The following is a 17,605-nucleotide window of genomic DNA, read 5'->3' on the forward strand; positions in this document are numbered from 1 at the left end:
TAGATGGAGAAGATGATAAAATGGATAATTTCGATACTTTTAAAAATTTTAATAGAATCAACTCAAAATTTAGCAATTGAGTACTTTTGTCAAACAATACTAAATTTTTATAGGTATAACATTATTTTAGTTTTTTGCTGTTGTTAGTTTTATAAGCGTTCAAATTTTTTTATAGTAAAAAAATGACTATTTACTCAATAAATTATATAGAAATATTTTTGAGACATGTGAAATATTTTTATATAATATGTGAACATGTATTTTTATATTTTATATTTGAGATGTGAATGATTAAGGGATAAAGGCGGTTGCGGGCCATTCCACGGCTCCCCAACGGCAGTGGAACATATATAATTATTTTTTCCTTCACGTTTTTCTGTTGCATTATTGTGCCTTATCATTGACGCTTTCTGGTTTACGCGTAATACCTTGTCCTTAAATCAATTCATTTTCTCCATAACTAACGTGGTTATTAGTATATTTCACTTTCTCATTGTTATACTTTTTCTTTTTTGATATAAAATAGATTGAAATAATTCACAAAAGCCTGAGGAATACATTAACCATGCACATGGATAATCCCAACTCCCAAGCACAATTTGTCCGATTAGAGCCCTAATCAAATACAGCATGAAAGTTCATCAAAACAAGATATGCTTCTTTTAGTAATTAGCCTTCTTGTAATTTAAAGATATTGATAGAGAGGCCTCTACTGTTAATAGATTTGGACTGTGTTATAAAAATAGAGATAAATAAACGTTAAATAGGAGTTGTTGGCATGTCCAACTACTTAATAGGTTGTTAGACTTTATTACTCACTGTTTATAAATAGTTAGATTGTTAGACGCTACTTTTTGTTATGAATTCTACTAGAAGTTGGAGAAAATATTTCTCTCTCTGAGTTAGTAGTTCCAACTATGTAGAACTTTTTAGGGAGAGCTAATTGGTCATCCTTGTATATCAATAAAACTTGATCATTCTGCTATTACTGGTCCTATCAAATGGTATCTGAGCTTGAGGATCCCGTCGCTGAATGGTGCAATCGAGATCGAAGAAAATGGAGACACGATTTGACACAATCGAATCGTGCATGGAAGAGATGTTCCGATCGATGCAGGAGATGCTGCAGTGCTTCGATTCCCGAATGGATTCGTTCAAAAATTGCGTGCCTAATTGGAACGAGCGTGGTTCACCGGGATTGCACCTGACTGTAGGCTTGTCAGCCGGAAGCCGCGGCGCGTCGGAGCAATGGCAAAAGCTGAAACTTCTGATCTTCTACGGAGATGATGCAGTGGTTTGGATTGAACGCATGGAGCAATTCTTCTTGTTGCGCACAGTGCTAGAAGAGGAATGGCTCACAGTCGCCACCTTCGTAGTGGAAGGAAGGGCGTTCACGTGGTTCAGGTGGTGGGAGGTGACGGCGCCGGTGCTGCAGTGGCGGTTCCTCAGTGTGGCACTGCTACGGTATTTTCAACTGGAACGGCTGCAGAGCCCATATCAAGCGCTGCTGAAGCTGAAACAGATGAACTCAGTACTGAACTATGTTGACCAGTTCGTGCTTCACGCGTGGCCCTTGTGCGGAATTGCGCCGAAATTGCTGATGGACCTCTTCTTGAATGGGCTGAAATTGGAAGTAGGGGAAGAATGTAAACTATTCCCATACCAGTCAGTGGACAAGTTAATGGAACTGGCACAAAAGGTAGAAAATCGCAACGCTGCCTTGCGCGGGGTATCCGGACGCAGTAAACCACTGGCTCCCAACTTCGTCGTTACCAATTCAACCACCACTAAAGCGGTGCACCCACTACAGAGTCCAACTTTGCAGCAAGCAATGGCACGGAGTGGACAATAGATCCTTTGCGACGGCGTAGATTGAGGCATCTCAACAATGAGGAGTATAGAGCGAAGCGCGCCAAGGAGAAATGCTTCCTCTGTGATGAACCGTACACTGCAAATCACATTATACGGTCTTATATTCGGGACTGAAGCTCCTTCACTCAATGGAACATGATCATTGCGACGATGCGGTGGCAGCTCTGGTAGTGTCTGAAACACCTTAGCATGAGCAGCTAACACCGATTCGATCACCGGCGGAACCTGCGATACAGTAGCCATTTGCAGAGACATGGGCCACAGCTGGACCATAAATCCTTCTCCCCTTTTTTGAATGGACAAAACTACAGACTGAAGGTGCATGCCTCCATAGCACAGCTTCGGGTCTCCCTGCAAAGTAACCATGTTGTTCCCATTCTGAAATTGAAGGCATGATTTTTTAAGTTTGCGATGATGTCTCCCAACTTATCAGAAATCAGTGATTGAACAAATGGTGTGAAAAATGCTAACGTCAAGGATAATTCGGCCAAGCTCCAGCCCCTATGCTAGCCCAATATTGTTGGTGAAGAAAAAGGATGACAGTTGGAGATTTTGTGTTGATTATAGGGTGTTAAATAGTATATGGTGCCAGATAAATTTCCTATCCCCGTCATTGATGAGCTACTCGATGAATTGGTGGGAGTTGTAATTTTCTCTAAGCTGGATTTAAAATTGGGGTACCACCAAATTCGGATGAGGGATCAAGACATCCACAATACTGCCTTTCACACTCATGAGGGCCATTATGAGTTTCTAGTCATGCCCTTCGACTTGTCCAACGCCCCTAGCTCCTTCCAAGCCTTGGTGAATGACATTCTTAAGCTTCTATTGCGGAAATTTGTTTTGATTTTATTTATGATATCCTTATCTATAGTTAGGATATGGCGAGCCATGCTCTTCACCTCTAACGAGTTTTTCAAATTTTAATGGAGAACCGGCTGGTGTTGAATGATAAGAAATGCACGTTCGCAGTGAGCTCAATAGAATACTTGGGTCATGTTGTCTCGATACAAGGGGTCTCGGTGGATCCTAACAAAACCACAGCGATGCTAGAGTGGCCGGTGCTTACGGACCAGCTGGCTTTACGGGGATTCTTGGGCCTTAACGGCTATTATAGACATTTTGTGCAAGGCTATGGGGTGATCGCCAAGCCGTTGACGGAGTTGACAAAGTGAAATGCGTTTGAATGGAATGACAAGGCCCAGGAGGCTTTCGAGAGATTGAAGAGGCTGATGGCAGACCTATCGACTCTAGCAATCCCAGATTTCAATAAAGACGTTGTGTTAAAAACTGATGCATCGAGTGGGGGGTTGGGTGCGGTGCTGTCCCAGCAAGGCAGACCAATAGCGTTCCTAAGCCAAGCACTATCTCCAAGGTCCCGGCAAAAATCTGCATATGAGGGAGTTGATGGCCATTGTCTTCACTGTCCAAAAGTGGCGGCATTACTTGTTGGGTCGCCATTTTATTGTTCTCACAGATCAATGAAGTCTGAAGTTTCTCATGGACCAGCCACTCATAGACCCAGCTTACTTGACGTGGACCACTAAATTATTAGGCTTGGATTTTGAGATCCGATACCGGCTAGGCCTTGAGAATAAGGCAGCAGATGCGTTGTCACGACAAATGATGGCAAGGGCAATCTCGGTGGTGCACATGAACCTTTGGGAAACGGTGGAAGTGGAGGTAGCTCACGACCAAGAGCTACAAAAGATCGTGGTCGCCCTGCAGCATGGGCTGGATGACTATCCGGGGTATTTCCTACACAATGGTCAACTGTTTTATCAAGGGAGAGCAATGTTACCCGCAAATTCTTCTCAGATCCCACTTTTGTTGACTGAGTCCCATGATAGTGGGACAGGTGGTCATTTAGGCTTCTTTCGAACCTATAAGAAGCTGATAGCAGCGGTTCATTGGTGTGGCATGAGGCAACGAGTCAGGGATTATATTGTGGGCTGCCACACTTGCCAGTAAAACAAGCATGCAACGATGAAACCAGCGGGACTGTTGCAGCCCCCTACCGATCCCGGAGAGAGTTTGGGAGCACGTTATGATGGATTTTGTGGCAGCATTGTCAAAATTCAAAAGCATGGACACTATCCTGGTGGTGCTCGATCGGTTAACTAAATACGCTCACTTTATCTCCCTAGATCATCCATTTTTAGCCAAGGAGGTGTCATTAGCCTTTATTAAGGAGGTGGTTAAACTACACAGGTTTCCTAAGTCAATCATATCAGATAGGGATAGGGTGTTCATGAGTAAGTTTTGGTATAAACTATTCCAAGCTGCAGGGACAAAATTGAAGTACAGCACGACATTTTATCCGCAAATTGATGGCCAAACCGAAGTGGTGAATCGCTGTTTGGACACTTATTTGTGGTGCTTTGTGGGGGGCTACCCAAAGAAATGGTTGGAGTGGCTATCATGAGCGGAGTTTTAGTTTAACACCTCCTACAATGCCTTAGCTCAGACTACTCCATTTCAAGCACTTTATGGTGTGCCAACACTTGTTCTTTTCCGTGGAGAGACGTTTCCATCGAATGTTGAAGAGGTGGCAACATTGGCCGCAGCCAGGGATGCGGTGTTGGCAGAGCTGAAGATGCACTTGGTGCAGGCGCATTAGCAGATGAAACAAGCAACAGATAAGCATTGAAGGGATGTCGAGTTCAAGCCGGGTGAGTAGGTATATTTGAAAATGCAACCTTATCGGATGCGGACACTAGCGCGGAGGGTCAATGAGAAACTAAGATATCGTTACTATGGACCGTTTGAGGTGGTTGAGAGGATAGGGGCAGTGGCATACAGGTTAGCCATGCCTCAAGGGTGCAGGCTCCACCCAGTCTTTCACGTTAGCAAATTGAAAACCGTTCCTCCGCAACAGTAGGTATAGATGCTTCCACCGAGGCTGGTGGTTGAGGATAGTGAGCTGATGATGCTTCCATCTCAGATCGTGGCATCGCGAATCACAGAAGACGGGGCTTTGGAGTATTTGGTGCGCTGGGTGGGTCTCTCTCCTTGTGAGGACAGTTGGGAGCGAGTGGCGATATTGTGGGCCACCTTTCCAGAGTTCCACCTTGAGGACAAGGTGGTTGTCTAAGTGGGGAGTATTGATAGAGAGGCATCCATTATTAATAGGTTTGGGCTGTGTTACAAAAGGAGAAGTAGTTGGAGAGAATTTCTCTCTCTGAGTTGATAGTTCCAACTGTGTAGAACTTTTTAGGAAGAACTAATTGGTCATCCCTGTATATCAATAAAGCTTGATCATTTTGTTGTTGCTGGTCCTATCAGATATTGTAATGTTTATTTCACTCTATATTAAAATCAACTATCAAAACTAATCACTAATATAAAATACATGTTAGAATATAAATACATGATGATTAATTTTAGTTACTGATTTAATATAAATAAATTAACTATCAAAACTAATCACTAATATAAATAAATTAAATAATATATATACTTATATATAAATACATGGTGATTAATTTTAGTTACAGATTTAATATACAAATAATATTTTTTATATGAATACATCTCTGAGAGTTTAAAAACATGCATGCTTTTCTTAGTGATCCTCTTTATGTATTATTGAATCCGTAATTACAGATAAAATCCAATTCTAAAAGTACAGATAAGATATACATAAATAAATAATGAATAATTTCTATTTTAAATCATACAATTTGCATAACTAAAACTGAACAGTGTCTTTATTTTCACCCTTCAAGCATTGAAAAAATAGAAATAATTTCTAGTAAAATTAAACCAAAAAAGGTAAGAGTGGTATAAAAAATTTGAAGGTATGGATATGCAAGTGGGTAGAAATTAAAGGGGGAGGAAGGAGCAAACAATGATGCACATGGAAAAATAGGAAGAGGAAGTGATGAATTATAAAAGGGGGCGGGCCAATGGGGGATGTCGGATATTAAATATATGGATCGGAAAGTGATATATAGTAATTATTGTTAAGGGCCTCATAATGATTGAGCTGCCGCCAATTCAATATTAATCGATTCAATCCAATATTAAACCTTTCACTTCAGATGTCTATTCATTTCGCTCACTTTCTGTGTGTACTTTATTAATTGTATGTATGTATATGTATCTATGCATGTATATGTATCTAATAACGTACGTCTCTTATGACCTTATCCGAGCCAGGCCACTTCCATCAACATCAGCCCCTTCGCGGCACTTAGTCGGCAAGGCCACCCCTACTCCTCCACGCATTAACTTCACGTGTAGATCATGTAAAGGAATCGCAATTTATGTATCTAAACTAGGGGTGCACATGAGTCGGGTGAAGCCGGATTTGATGTGACCCAGACTCGACTCGAAATATACATCGGGTCTATTTATTAGACCCGAACCCGACTCTAGATCCGATGAAATCAATACACTTTCGGGCCACAATTATACCGGGTGAAAACCAAACCGTTAACATTACATTACGTTGATACCTTCTTGTAAGCTAGCATGTAAAAATATCCAAATTTCCAAGACTCCAACTATTATTTAACATGGTAAAATTCACTTAAAAAAATATAACAAGAACCAACCCTTCTTTAAAATTAAAGCATAACCACAATCAATACTAAAGCAAAACCACAATCAATACTAATATTGTCTAATAATACCAAATATTTAAATCAATACAAATAACACAATATTATGCATTAGTCTAAAGTCTTATGCATTCTAAACATAAAGCATTAACTTATAGTCTTATAATGACTAATAAAACAAAATATTAAGGTTTACAATACTTAAATTCCACATAAGAATAGTTATGATCCATCACTAATAACACAAAATATGAATTGTGTATGATGACCGGGTCACCGGGCCGATTTCGGGTGACTCGAGCTATGGTCCGGACCCGACCCGAAATAATGACCGGGTCTATTTTTGAGACCCTTATCCAGCCCTAAACCTGATGAAATCACACCAAATTAACCCCTAAAGTATTCGGGACCGGACCGGACCTTCGGACCGGACCGAGTCTGTGCACCCCTAATCTAAACTCATATATATAGTTCATCATTTACTTTGATTTGAAAATTATTAGTTCATCCCTCGACATCCAAAAGTGCCATATATAAGGATAACCACAAAATTATTAATTGAATTTTGTTAGTTAGACAATAATTTTTATAAATAATGTAATAGGTTATAGAATTAACCTAATAAAGTAAAAAAATACTCTATTTTAAATTATCTCATAAACTTTAATATTAGGATAATTATTTACATATTTAGTGAATTGAGAGCCATTGTAAATCAAATTAAAAGAAATAACTATTCAATTAAAAATAATGAACATAATTATCTACATACCTATTGAATTGAATATCTCACATATCTATTGTTCACATTGTTTAATATTCTCATTATCTACATATACTTCTCCTTATTAATTTTGTCGTCTCATATTATTGTTGATTGATAATTGCTCCAACAAGATTCAACACAAATCCACTAATCTCGAAACAAGTTTGTAATTAACGTAACCCACCAATGGCACGAGAGACTAAGCTAGTGCTGGAGAAGAAGCTAAGTGCATGTGGTGGCTATTTTTGCACCATCCCTTCTTCTTGTAACACGTTCAAACTAAAAAGATTTCACTGCCATAGTTGTTTGTGTAGCATAATTCGTCGCAAGCAGAAAAGAAAAATGAAGAGAATTTTAATTTGAAAATAGTATCTTGTGATATTTTTGGTGTTTGAAACACACACTAGCTACTGCAGAATAATGTCAAACATTGATAGGCAAGTTGCTGTGACTGTTGAACATGCATGTATGTATGGTCCCTTTTCATATTTCATTGAAAGTAACGTGTGAATAAACAAGTTAAATTGCAAAATAGTGATCGAGTGAGTAGTACTAGTATCAGAGAATATGGGTCATGGGCGCGTGGGGGTACGTAGAGGCGTGCACATGCTTTAACACATACTCGCCAGGGGCAGGGGCCAGGGCCAAATTTGAGACAGAAAACGTGTACACATATATATGCCCGTATAGTCTCCACGAAAGGACTTTGATACAACCAGCGAATGTGTAGGCATAAATAATTAGAGAAATGCTATTTGTATACTAAAATCAGTTACCAATATATTTATGTATAAATATATGTGTATTTTAATTTATTTTCAATGTATATTTATATTTCAATATATATTTTATACTGATGACTGATTTTAGTAGCTAATTTTAGTATACACGTAGTATAACTCAAATAAGAGAAATGCTATTTTAATAAGGGGAGGGCCAGAAACCACACCCCCCAAAAAAAAATTAAAATAGCTTCCATTGTGATCTTCTAATTTCCACATATTTTCCTTTTTCTTTATTTATTTATTTCGTGTTTATATTGCATGCTACATGCATGCATATCTGGTGCGTCCACCGACCCTGCCCCCCTTACCACTGATTAATGATCGCATACATATCATGGATGTACCATATAGATAGAATTCCCTGTATAGTGTGCCTCCTCTTTATTGGAAATATCAGCTTAATTATATATGCACCACTATTATTCTTCTCTCTTAGCTTTTATTAATTTGCTACTCCACTAATACTACTAATTATTGATTGCATGGTGATAAATATATCTTGTCTACATTTCTAATGAGATTATGTATATATGGAGATAAGTTATGTGTGAATGACAACAGATGCCATGGCATGCCAATCGCAAACGCTAGGAAGACGCTCGAATTAAGTGTACCCTGCCTACCTAGCTAGCTAGCTCACTCAAATTAAATATCGTTCATTCATTATATTTTAGGCTTAGGCATTATGCTTGCAAGCTATTTGTTGTTACATACATACAAATCGTTTTTAATTTATGTTGATGGGAGCTGGGGCCAAATACTGTTATAATTATTATTCCCAAGAAAACGTGGTAAGCAGGGTGGATCGCAGGCATAATATATAATTACTTCGCGATGAAGCGAGCCACGTTAGCGCATCAACGTATGCATAATTTGCAGAGTGGTGATGGAATTGGGCATGCAATATGTTTGATTATTAAGTTATATTTGATATTTTGAGATGGATCCTGGCAGTGAAGTCGTGGTTCTAGAATTGGTAATGAAAACTGAAAAGCAACGCACATGGCATTGCCCCAAATGTTGACGTGCATGTGACCCAAGATGGAGCCACGTTTGGGTGCCGACATGGACTCCCTCATTTCCCTATGGCCCCGCTGCGTTTTCCACACCCTTTCACATGCCCTCTATTTTTCACTTCCTCAATATTGCCTCCCCATTTTTATCAATCTATTCTTCCTCTGCTAATTAATTAAAGTATTAAACCAATCACTTTCTCCTCTACACCATACATCAAATTTGTACTTACCTCTATTTTCATTTGACCCATATATTTATCTTTTATGCAAAAAAAAAAAAAATTACTATCACAGTAGAATTTCATCACAGTCAAATTATCATTTTATATTAATCACCATGAACTTTTCTATTATTAGGTCATGATGAACTCCTAGTGTCTTCCTGAATACTATTATAATTAAGAGATTTTTCTAAAAAAAAAATATTTTCCTTAATTATTGTATAAGTTTTTAACTAAATATAGGTGCTTATCATTGTATCGAATAATTCTCTTTTTTTAAGCAAATCATTCTTGAGTTTTCTATCTGATCACTATACAATGAAAAAGACATTCATGATTGGTTTAATTATTATAAGGAATTGACAAATGCTGCTGATTTTCCAAAAAGTAAAACTTACTGGAGACGAAAAAATAAATTTCTTATTTGTGTCTAATCAATGAATCAATCCTTGAATAATATATAGAGCAATCATTGGATACTTTTGAGACTGAGGTAAAATAAATTGACTGGTATGTATTTTGGATTTATTTGTAGAGTAAAACAAGTAAAAATTATTGAAAAAAATTAAAGAAGTAAAACCAAAGGCGAATACTATACTAGATATATTTTGTCTGATACAGCATGAGCCGCGTGGTCTTCTCCTTAGCATAAAATTTCAATCATCTAAAATCTAAATGTCCTTTCTGCAGTATCATGCATTCAAAATTATTTACGGTATTTCTGCCTATAAATCATTAGCTATGGTACATATATAGCACCCCAACTTGAAATATGTTCAAACGTATAACTACCTACTATATACTCTTCTCTTCTCTTCTCTAAGTGCGTTTTCTAGCAGGTTAGTCATATATATCATCATGCACGTAAAATACTTTCTCTTTCTGCTTGTGTCACTCCGCAAGAATTCATGGTAAGCTGAAGATTGTTGTTAAACTAACAATGGATTTGTGTGCAGTGTTGTTAGTATCCATGCATATAATATAAGATAGAAATTTACGTACACATGTATTTATATCAAGTTGATATCTAAAAATAGTTAAATAATAATTTAACTAAATATATTAAATTATTTTATAATTTTTAATTATCAATTTTATTTAAAAATAACTCTAATTGTCTACAATAATATAATATAATAAGACTACAGCTTGAATACTGTTTGCTGAACCAGTATTACTGTAGCATCGATCTGGTAATGTCTTAAAAGTAAATTCTTCAACTTGCACTTATAATATGACTCTTAAACTCACTCAAAAGTCAACAGATCAAGTCACTAGGTTTGAATATTTGACCATTAATTCTAACTAGAAAAATGTGACCATGTGATTGTGTCAACTCATGGTCTGGAATTTTAATTATACATATAGTTTTATATAAATTCTGTTAGCCACATAAACATACATGTGGAATATGAGTAGCAATAGCTGCTGGTAATTGATCATTATTATGTGTGCAGTGTGCACATACATTCATGTGATGATGACTTTATTCCTAGTGTAAAATGAAGAATATAGCTTAGCTAGTTTATTATGTTCTTCAATTTGACTAATTAAGCTTTCTGCTATATTTTAATATATGCATGTCAGTATAACAAAAGTAGTGGCGGTGTAAATAAATACAGTGGTTCCCTGCTGTGTTATATGGAGTACTTGCATAAATGTTTTCAAGATGAGCGGATAAGATGGCTAGTATCTAGGCACACTAGACAGAAAAATCCGAATCCATCCAGCCACTATTTATTTGACCCTATATAGAAATTAAATGCAGCTTTGTTATTATTGTTACCGTGCCTTGTGGAAATTCTTTTCCTTGTAAACTTTTACCTAGGTGGAGACGCAACTCTATCTATATTTATTCCTAGATATATACGTATTTTGCACCATAGATATTACATATTGCTAGCCAGCACACAAACATAAACGTCCGTAATTATTTGTATCTTTCTAGTTACGTTGTGGAATTGAAATTCATACCCAAAAAAAAAAGCCAGCAAATAAACACGGTTCGGAGACCACCAAGTTACCGAGGGCCCTAATCATCCACTGTAGTCTTCAACCCAAGATTTAAACAACTATATGGTACCTATTTCCCTCTATCTTTTGTTTATATAATATTATTAAAATTATGGCACTGTTACTGTACTTAGTAACTTGTAGAATTTGTTTTCTGCTGGTGCACTGTGACTTCTTGAAAGTTAAATATAGCAGGAAGCTAAGCAAGCTAGTGATGAGAAGTTTAACTCATGGAAAAGTAATGATGATCGTATGATTTTTGGAGAATAATCTATCAAAGTTAAAGGAATCGGATGTTATTTTGTCACCAGAAGTCGTAGTTGGAATTAAAAATTAAACATATATACTATATAGTGTGAAAGAAAAAAAGAATTAAAAAAGGCGAGCAGCATCTCTGATCACTCGTTTAATTTTTCTGAACAAAAAGACATGCAAACTACCTTTGTCTCCAAAGCCTAAAGCGTTTTCATCAAAGACGAAATAAAAAGAAACCAAAAAGCCGATTTGTCCGTATATATATCTCTCTGTTATTTCAATTCTTCAAAGAAATTCTTTTTCCCTTTCTTTAATTTGAACATATAAACATAACATTCCCTCTCCCCCATTCATCACCTTTCTCTAAGTGCAGCAAACTATATATGGCATCCATTTGGGACCCACCGTTCATGGAGGCATACAAGAACTTGTTGGAGAAGAAAGAAGATATGAGGAATAATAATGAGGTGGTGGTGGTTGAGGAATGCGAGCTTCCGGTGATAGATCTGAGCCTCTTAGAAGCGAGTGAGGAGGTGGCGAGGGAAGAGTGCAAGTCACAGATAGCTAGGGCTTCTGAGGAGTGGGGCTTCTTCCAGGTTGTGAAGCACGGCATCTCCGGCGACATACTGAAAAGGCTGAGGTGGCAGCAGGAGAAGGCCTTCAAGGAACCCTTCGATGTGAAGGCCAAAGAGGACAACTTCTCCGCCGGTGCCTACCGCTGGGGATCCCCTACTGCCACTTGCATCAAACAGTTATCTTGGTCTGAGGCTTTTCATATTCCCTTAACCGATATCATTGGCTCCAATAATATTCCATCCAACACTCTCAGGTATATTAGAATCTATTATTTTTGGCCATCGGTTTTAGCCGTCCTCTCATATTATTCACTTATTAGCTTATTCCATTTCCGCCACATTATTACATGCATGATATATAATTAATTGAATTTGTTATATATGCAGGTCGACAATGGAACAGTTTGCAAGCAGAGTGTCGAGGCTAGCAGACAGAATAGCAGAAATACTGGCGGAGAAAATGGGTGACAAGTCAAGCTTCATGAAGGAGAATTGCTTGCCAGACACTTGTTATCTGAGACTGAACCGATATCCAGCGTGCCCAGTGAGGTGTGGTCACGAGATTAATGGACTGATAACGCACACTGACAGTGACTTCCTGACCATACTATACCAAGATCATGAGGTGGGAGGGTTGCAGTTGGTGAAAGATGGAAAGTGGATAGCAGTGAAACCCAACCCTGAAGCTCTTATTGTCAACATCGGAGACTTATTCCAGGCATACAGCAATGGGCTATACAAGAGCGTGCAGCATCGGGTTGTGGCGAATCCCACATCGGAGAGATTCTCCACTGCGTATTTCTTTTGCCCTTCCAATGATACTGTTATAGACAGCTGCAGGAAGCCCTCTCTTTACCGCAAATTCAACTTTCGTGAGTACAGACAACAAGTTCGAGATGATGTTCGCACCCTTGGCTCCAAAATAGGCTTGCCAAGGTTTCTTGTCACTCATCATTATCATCAACCATAATTAATACATTTATTCATTTATTATATATTTCTGTGCCTGTGCCTGGATTGGAAGAATGAAGGACTTATATCGATTTATTGAACGAGCTAAGTTTTATCTAGCTGTGGTCTATAGAAATATATGTTATGTCAGTAGTTGATTCATATACTTAGACATAGCTGCTGGTTTCATCCTGCATGTTTTATGCTGTCTCATTTTGTCTGCTGTTATGCCATAATACAAGCTGCAAGGCCTAGTTTCTACTATATATTATTATAAAAGGAAACAGATCAGAGATAGAGAGGGGGCAGATAAATCAGAATATATATGACAGTCTCTTTTTGTTTACATGTCACTAGAAGAGAAGCAATTGTTAATCACATATTATTTCATATATGTCTCCTATCATCCTTCTTTTAGTTTATATATTAAATAAATTAAAGAAAAAATATAGGACCAACAATTATCTGTCAACTTATTACTAACAATAATTAATTATTATATTTTAGACACATATATAAAGAGAAACATCCAAAAAATATATTTATAAAGATACTTTTATGAAATACAGCCATAAAAAAGATATTTTTATTAGACACATTCACAAAGACACTTCCATTAAATACAATTATAAATAAGAGTAGGCAGAAGTTGGCAGAAATACTATTAGTAACGTAGCGGGATTGTAAATTAAAACAGTATGTATACAACTATACATAACCATTAATCAACGAGGATAAAATGCACTTAAGAGTTTTTAAGTAATAGTAATGGTAGGAAGTGAAATTTGTTTTAATAAATATCAATTAGAGATATAATTATTTATGTATTTATTTTTATTAGTTTAAATTTAAAAAAAAAATAATTTACAGAAATGGGAATCTCCCAAAAGCCACTAAACAGGCGAAGACTAGGAAATTAATAAGATAGAAAAGAATCATTCATTGCTCAAAACCATTCATCTGCTTGAACCACCTTGAAGTTGTTGAGTTAGTTTCACCGAGTCAGCCACCACAATTGATGCATGTACCATTTCTTTCTCAAAGATAAATCGGTTTCTTGCTTTTCAACAATTTCAACAGAGAATTGCTATTAAGGAAAGCTTTCTCCACTCTTCGACATCAGCCACTAAAGTGGAGCAAGCTCTCTCCCACCAGTTGAAGAAGGAACTCGGGTCATGTCTCCATATTTGGTTCTCGATGCCGCTATTTGTCCAAACTGCAGCTGAAAGTGGGCACCGAATCAAGCTATGGAGCATTGATTCTTCATCAGCGAAGCATCTCGGGCACACGCTTGACGTCACTGGGAAGCGGGAGTGTAGCAATTGCAAAACAGGAATCTTCTCATGCAAGCACTTTTAGAAAAAGATTTTGATTTTATGAGGTATCCTCATCTCCCATAACTTTCCCCAAATTCGGCGTTGATGCATGTAATGTGGCCCCTGAGAAATTGGAGCATGGTAGAAAGCATAAGCTATCTTGTAGTCCGAAGTTACTTCATAGCTACCATATTTGTTACACAGCCATATAATACTATCATCTTCATCTGTTGGTTCAATTGACAGGATGCGGGAGCTAACGCCATCTGGAAAAGCTTCTGTTATCAGTGCATGGTTCCAGCTTCGGTCAGCCTTCAATAAGTCCTTAACATAAAACAGGGTATGTGATAGAAGATTTGAGGCTGTAGACATAGGAACATTGAACGGGTGCGGCGGTGGAAGCCATGGATCCTGAAAAATTCGGATATTTCTGCCCGAACCAACTCTCCAAACTAGGCCTTTCTCGATCACTTTACGGCCTTCCAGAATACTTCTCCAACCCCAAGAAGGTACGTTGCCTATCTCAGCATTCATAATGTTACTATAGTGGAAATACTTGCCTCTGAGTATCTAGGATAGAGTAGAATTAGACTGTTTAACGATTCACCAACATTGTTTACCTAGCAATGCCAAGTTTTGAGCTCGTAGGTCCTTTATCCCTAATCCCCATTCCTTCTTAGCTCTTGTCATGGTATCCCATTTGATCCATGCCATTTTTCGTTTGTCACAGTGCTGTCCCCACCAAAACTGGGAGAGAATGATGTGAATTTCATTTAGTAGCGTGTCCGGTAGCCGAAAACATGATAGGGTGTATATAGGTATAGCTTCACCCACTGCTTTGATCAGAACCTGCCTGCCACCCGAGGAAAGCAAACTTTGTTTCCAGCTACGCACTTTCTTACGAACTTTATCTTTGATTGCTCCAAATGTCTCTTTTTTGGAACGCCGAACAACTGAAGGGAGCCCGAAGATACTTATCTTGGGCTCCGATGTGGTTGATACTGAGGGCTCCTGCAATTTTCAGTCTCATATGTTGATGTTTTGACTAAAGAATATAGCTGACTTCCTCAAATTAACCGTCTGACCACTAAAACTTTCATAATTTGCCAAAAGGTCCATAATGCTTTGACTAGTTTCAGTTGAGCCCCTGCAGAAAAGGATCAAGTCATCTGTGAATCAAGAGGTGATTAATAGCCAGACATTGTCGATTAACCTGAATCCCTTCAATGAGTCTGTTTTGCTCTGCCTTGTGTAGCATAAAGGATAAACCTTCAACACAGAATAAAAAAAGATAGGGAGATAGGGGATCACCTTGACGTATACCCCTATTTGGTCTAAAAAAACTAAACGGTTGACCTTCCACAATAACAGAGTAAGAAACAGTAGTCACCAATTCCTTGGTCCAGTTAATCCACTTGAACCGAAACCCAATTTCTCAATAATATACCACAGGAAGTGCCATTCAACTCTATCATACGCTTTACTCATGTCAAGCTTTATAGCCATTTCAAACTCAGAGCCTCTCTTCTTGCATTTCAAATAGTGCATACATTCATGAGCAATAAGAATGTTGTCAGAAATGAGGCGCCCTTTAAGGAAGGCACTTTGATTCGCACTAATAATCTTATTCATTATTCCTTGTAATCTATGCACCATAATTTTTGAAATTATCTTATAAATAACTGAAGACAGGCTAATAGGTCTTACTTGAGTCATGTTATTTGTGTCTGGGATCTTTTGTATGAGACAAATCTGGGTGTGATTGAAGTTCCTGAGCATGTGGCCACTATGAAAGAAACTCCGAATTGCTGTAAACACATCTCCATCAACAATTTCCCAAAAAAATTGAAAGAATTTTGCTGTGAATCCATCTTCCCGTAGGGCACTTTGAGCATGCACGCTGAATGTAACTCTCTTCACCTCTTCCACAGACACCGGTCTTTGCAGCCTTCGGTTCATGTTAGCTGTAACCTTAGGCTCCAGCTCCTCTAGGAATTGGTTGGGATTGGCATGACAAGTAGAGGAGAATATATCACAAAAGTACTTCTCAGCCACTTTAGCAATCTCTTTTGGACAAGAAGCTACCTCATTATTGCTACCCACTAGTCTCCAATTCTATTCTTTCTCACTCTAGACTGGAATTTTTATGGAAAAATTTTGTATTTTGATCCCCTTCTCTCAACCATTTACTCCTTGATTTTTTCCTCTAGTAACGCTCCTCTTTAAGATAGGCCCTTTCCAGTTTTTCCTCTAATCTAGTAATTTCTTCTCCTCCATGAACACCGGAAGCTCTCTTCTCGTCAAGGGCTGCTTGGAGCTCTTCAATCTCCTTCTTCGAGTTGGTTTTATTGTGAATTTGCCAATGAACCAGCCTATGTTGACATTCTTTAAGTTTCTGAGTCAATGAAAACATAGCTAATCCCACAACTTCCATCCTCCAAACCTCACTCACAATCCGCTTAACTTCCACTTCTTCACACCATTGTTCCTGAAATTTAAATCTCTTTTTAGTTCTCCATGTTTACGGATTAGTATCCAAGAGTATGGGTGCATGGTCTGATCCAGATTTCGAAAGCCTCAGAACCACTGTTGTCTCATAGAGTGTCTTCCAGTGTAATCCAACTAGGACTCGATCCAACCTCTCCTTAACCAAATCAGCCCCTTGTCTTTTATTCAACCAAGTGAAAGGCTAGCCAATCATTCCAATATCCACCAGTTCATTATCATCAAGAAAATTATTGAACTCTGAGATAGTTGTGACTGATTTTAACCCACCACCATCTTTTTCAGATTGAGACGTAATGGCAGTAAAATCTCCCATAACTGCCACTTTACTTTGAAACTGCTGGATTGTTGCTGAAATATCTGCGAACTAAGATGCTCTATTACTGTCTGAACAACTTAGATGCACACCCAGAACCCCCACACCTCCTTTCTACTCAGATCATTCAATGAGGCAGTAATGAAAAACTCATTAGCACTGAGAACACGAACATCAACGCAATCTGATGCGTAAGCATCTTTTCTGTCTTTTCCTAGTGAATTTGCATTTGAATTGCTAAGTTTAATCAATATTTAATATATTTTAGCCACTATGAATGCTACTTTGAGTTGTGTGCAATTCTGTTTATTTCAGATAGCGTTTTGGACGAATTTGCCAGAGTTAGTGTGAAGAAACGAAGCTATAGTAGAATAAAGACTTGAAGCCAAACTTGGACTCCCCAAGTTTGGCGCCAGGAAGCACCACAATGCCCATTGTCTTCGGTTTCA

The 17,605-nt window shown here is 38.0% G+C and overlaps 1 protein-coding gene across 4 annotated transcripts; it reads left to right on the forward strand.

Moving 5' to 3' along the window:
• On the forward strand, positions 9,953–13,281 carry LOC107641750 (gibberellin 2-beta-dioxygenase 8-like). Of its 4 annotated transcripts, XM_021123317.1 has the most exons (4): positions 9,953–10,064; positions 11,174–11,304; positions 11,862–12,322; positions 12,456–13,281. In XM_021123317.1, exons 2-4 carry the CDS (start codon positions 11,302–11,304, stop codon positions 13,036–13,038), a joined length of 1,047 nt encoding a protein of 348 aa, XP_020978976.1. In that variant the 5' UTR covers positions 9,953–10,064; positions 11,174–11,301; the 3' UTR covers positions 13,039–13,281. The 4 variants fall into 4 exon arrangements, with proteins under 4 accessions (XP_020978976.1, XP_016200705.1, XP_016200706.1 ...); XM_016345219.2 differs by lacking the exon at positions 11,174–11,304 and having other exon boundaries at positions 9,967–10,064; positions 11,867–12,322; XM_016345220.2 differs by lacking the exon at positions 9,953–10,064 and having other exon boundaries at positions 10,351–11,304; positions 11,867–12,322.

Source organism: Arachis ipaensis, chromosome B05, assembly GCF_000816755.2.
Source record: "Arachis ipaensis cultivar K30076 chromosome B05, Araip1.1, whole genome shotgun sequence".
Lineage (NCBI taxonomy): Eukaryota > Viridiplantae > Streptophyta > Magnoliopsida > Fabales > Fabaceae > Arachis > Arachis ipaensis.

Bases quoted from the DNA above. Each gene is read 5' to 3' on its own strand.
- LOC107641750 (XM_021123317.1), top strand. The intron at 12,323-12,455 runs GTATATTAGAAT...TTATATATGCAG, and splicing joins ATTCCATCCAACACTCTCAG to GTCGACAATGGAACAGTTTG.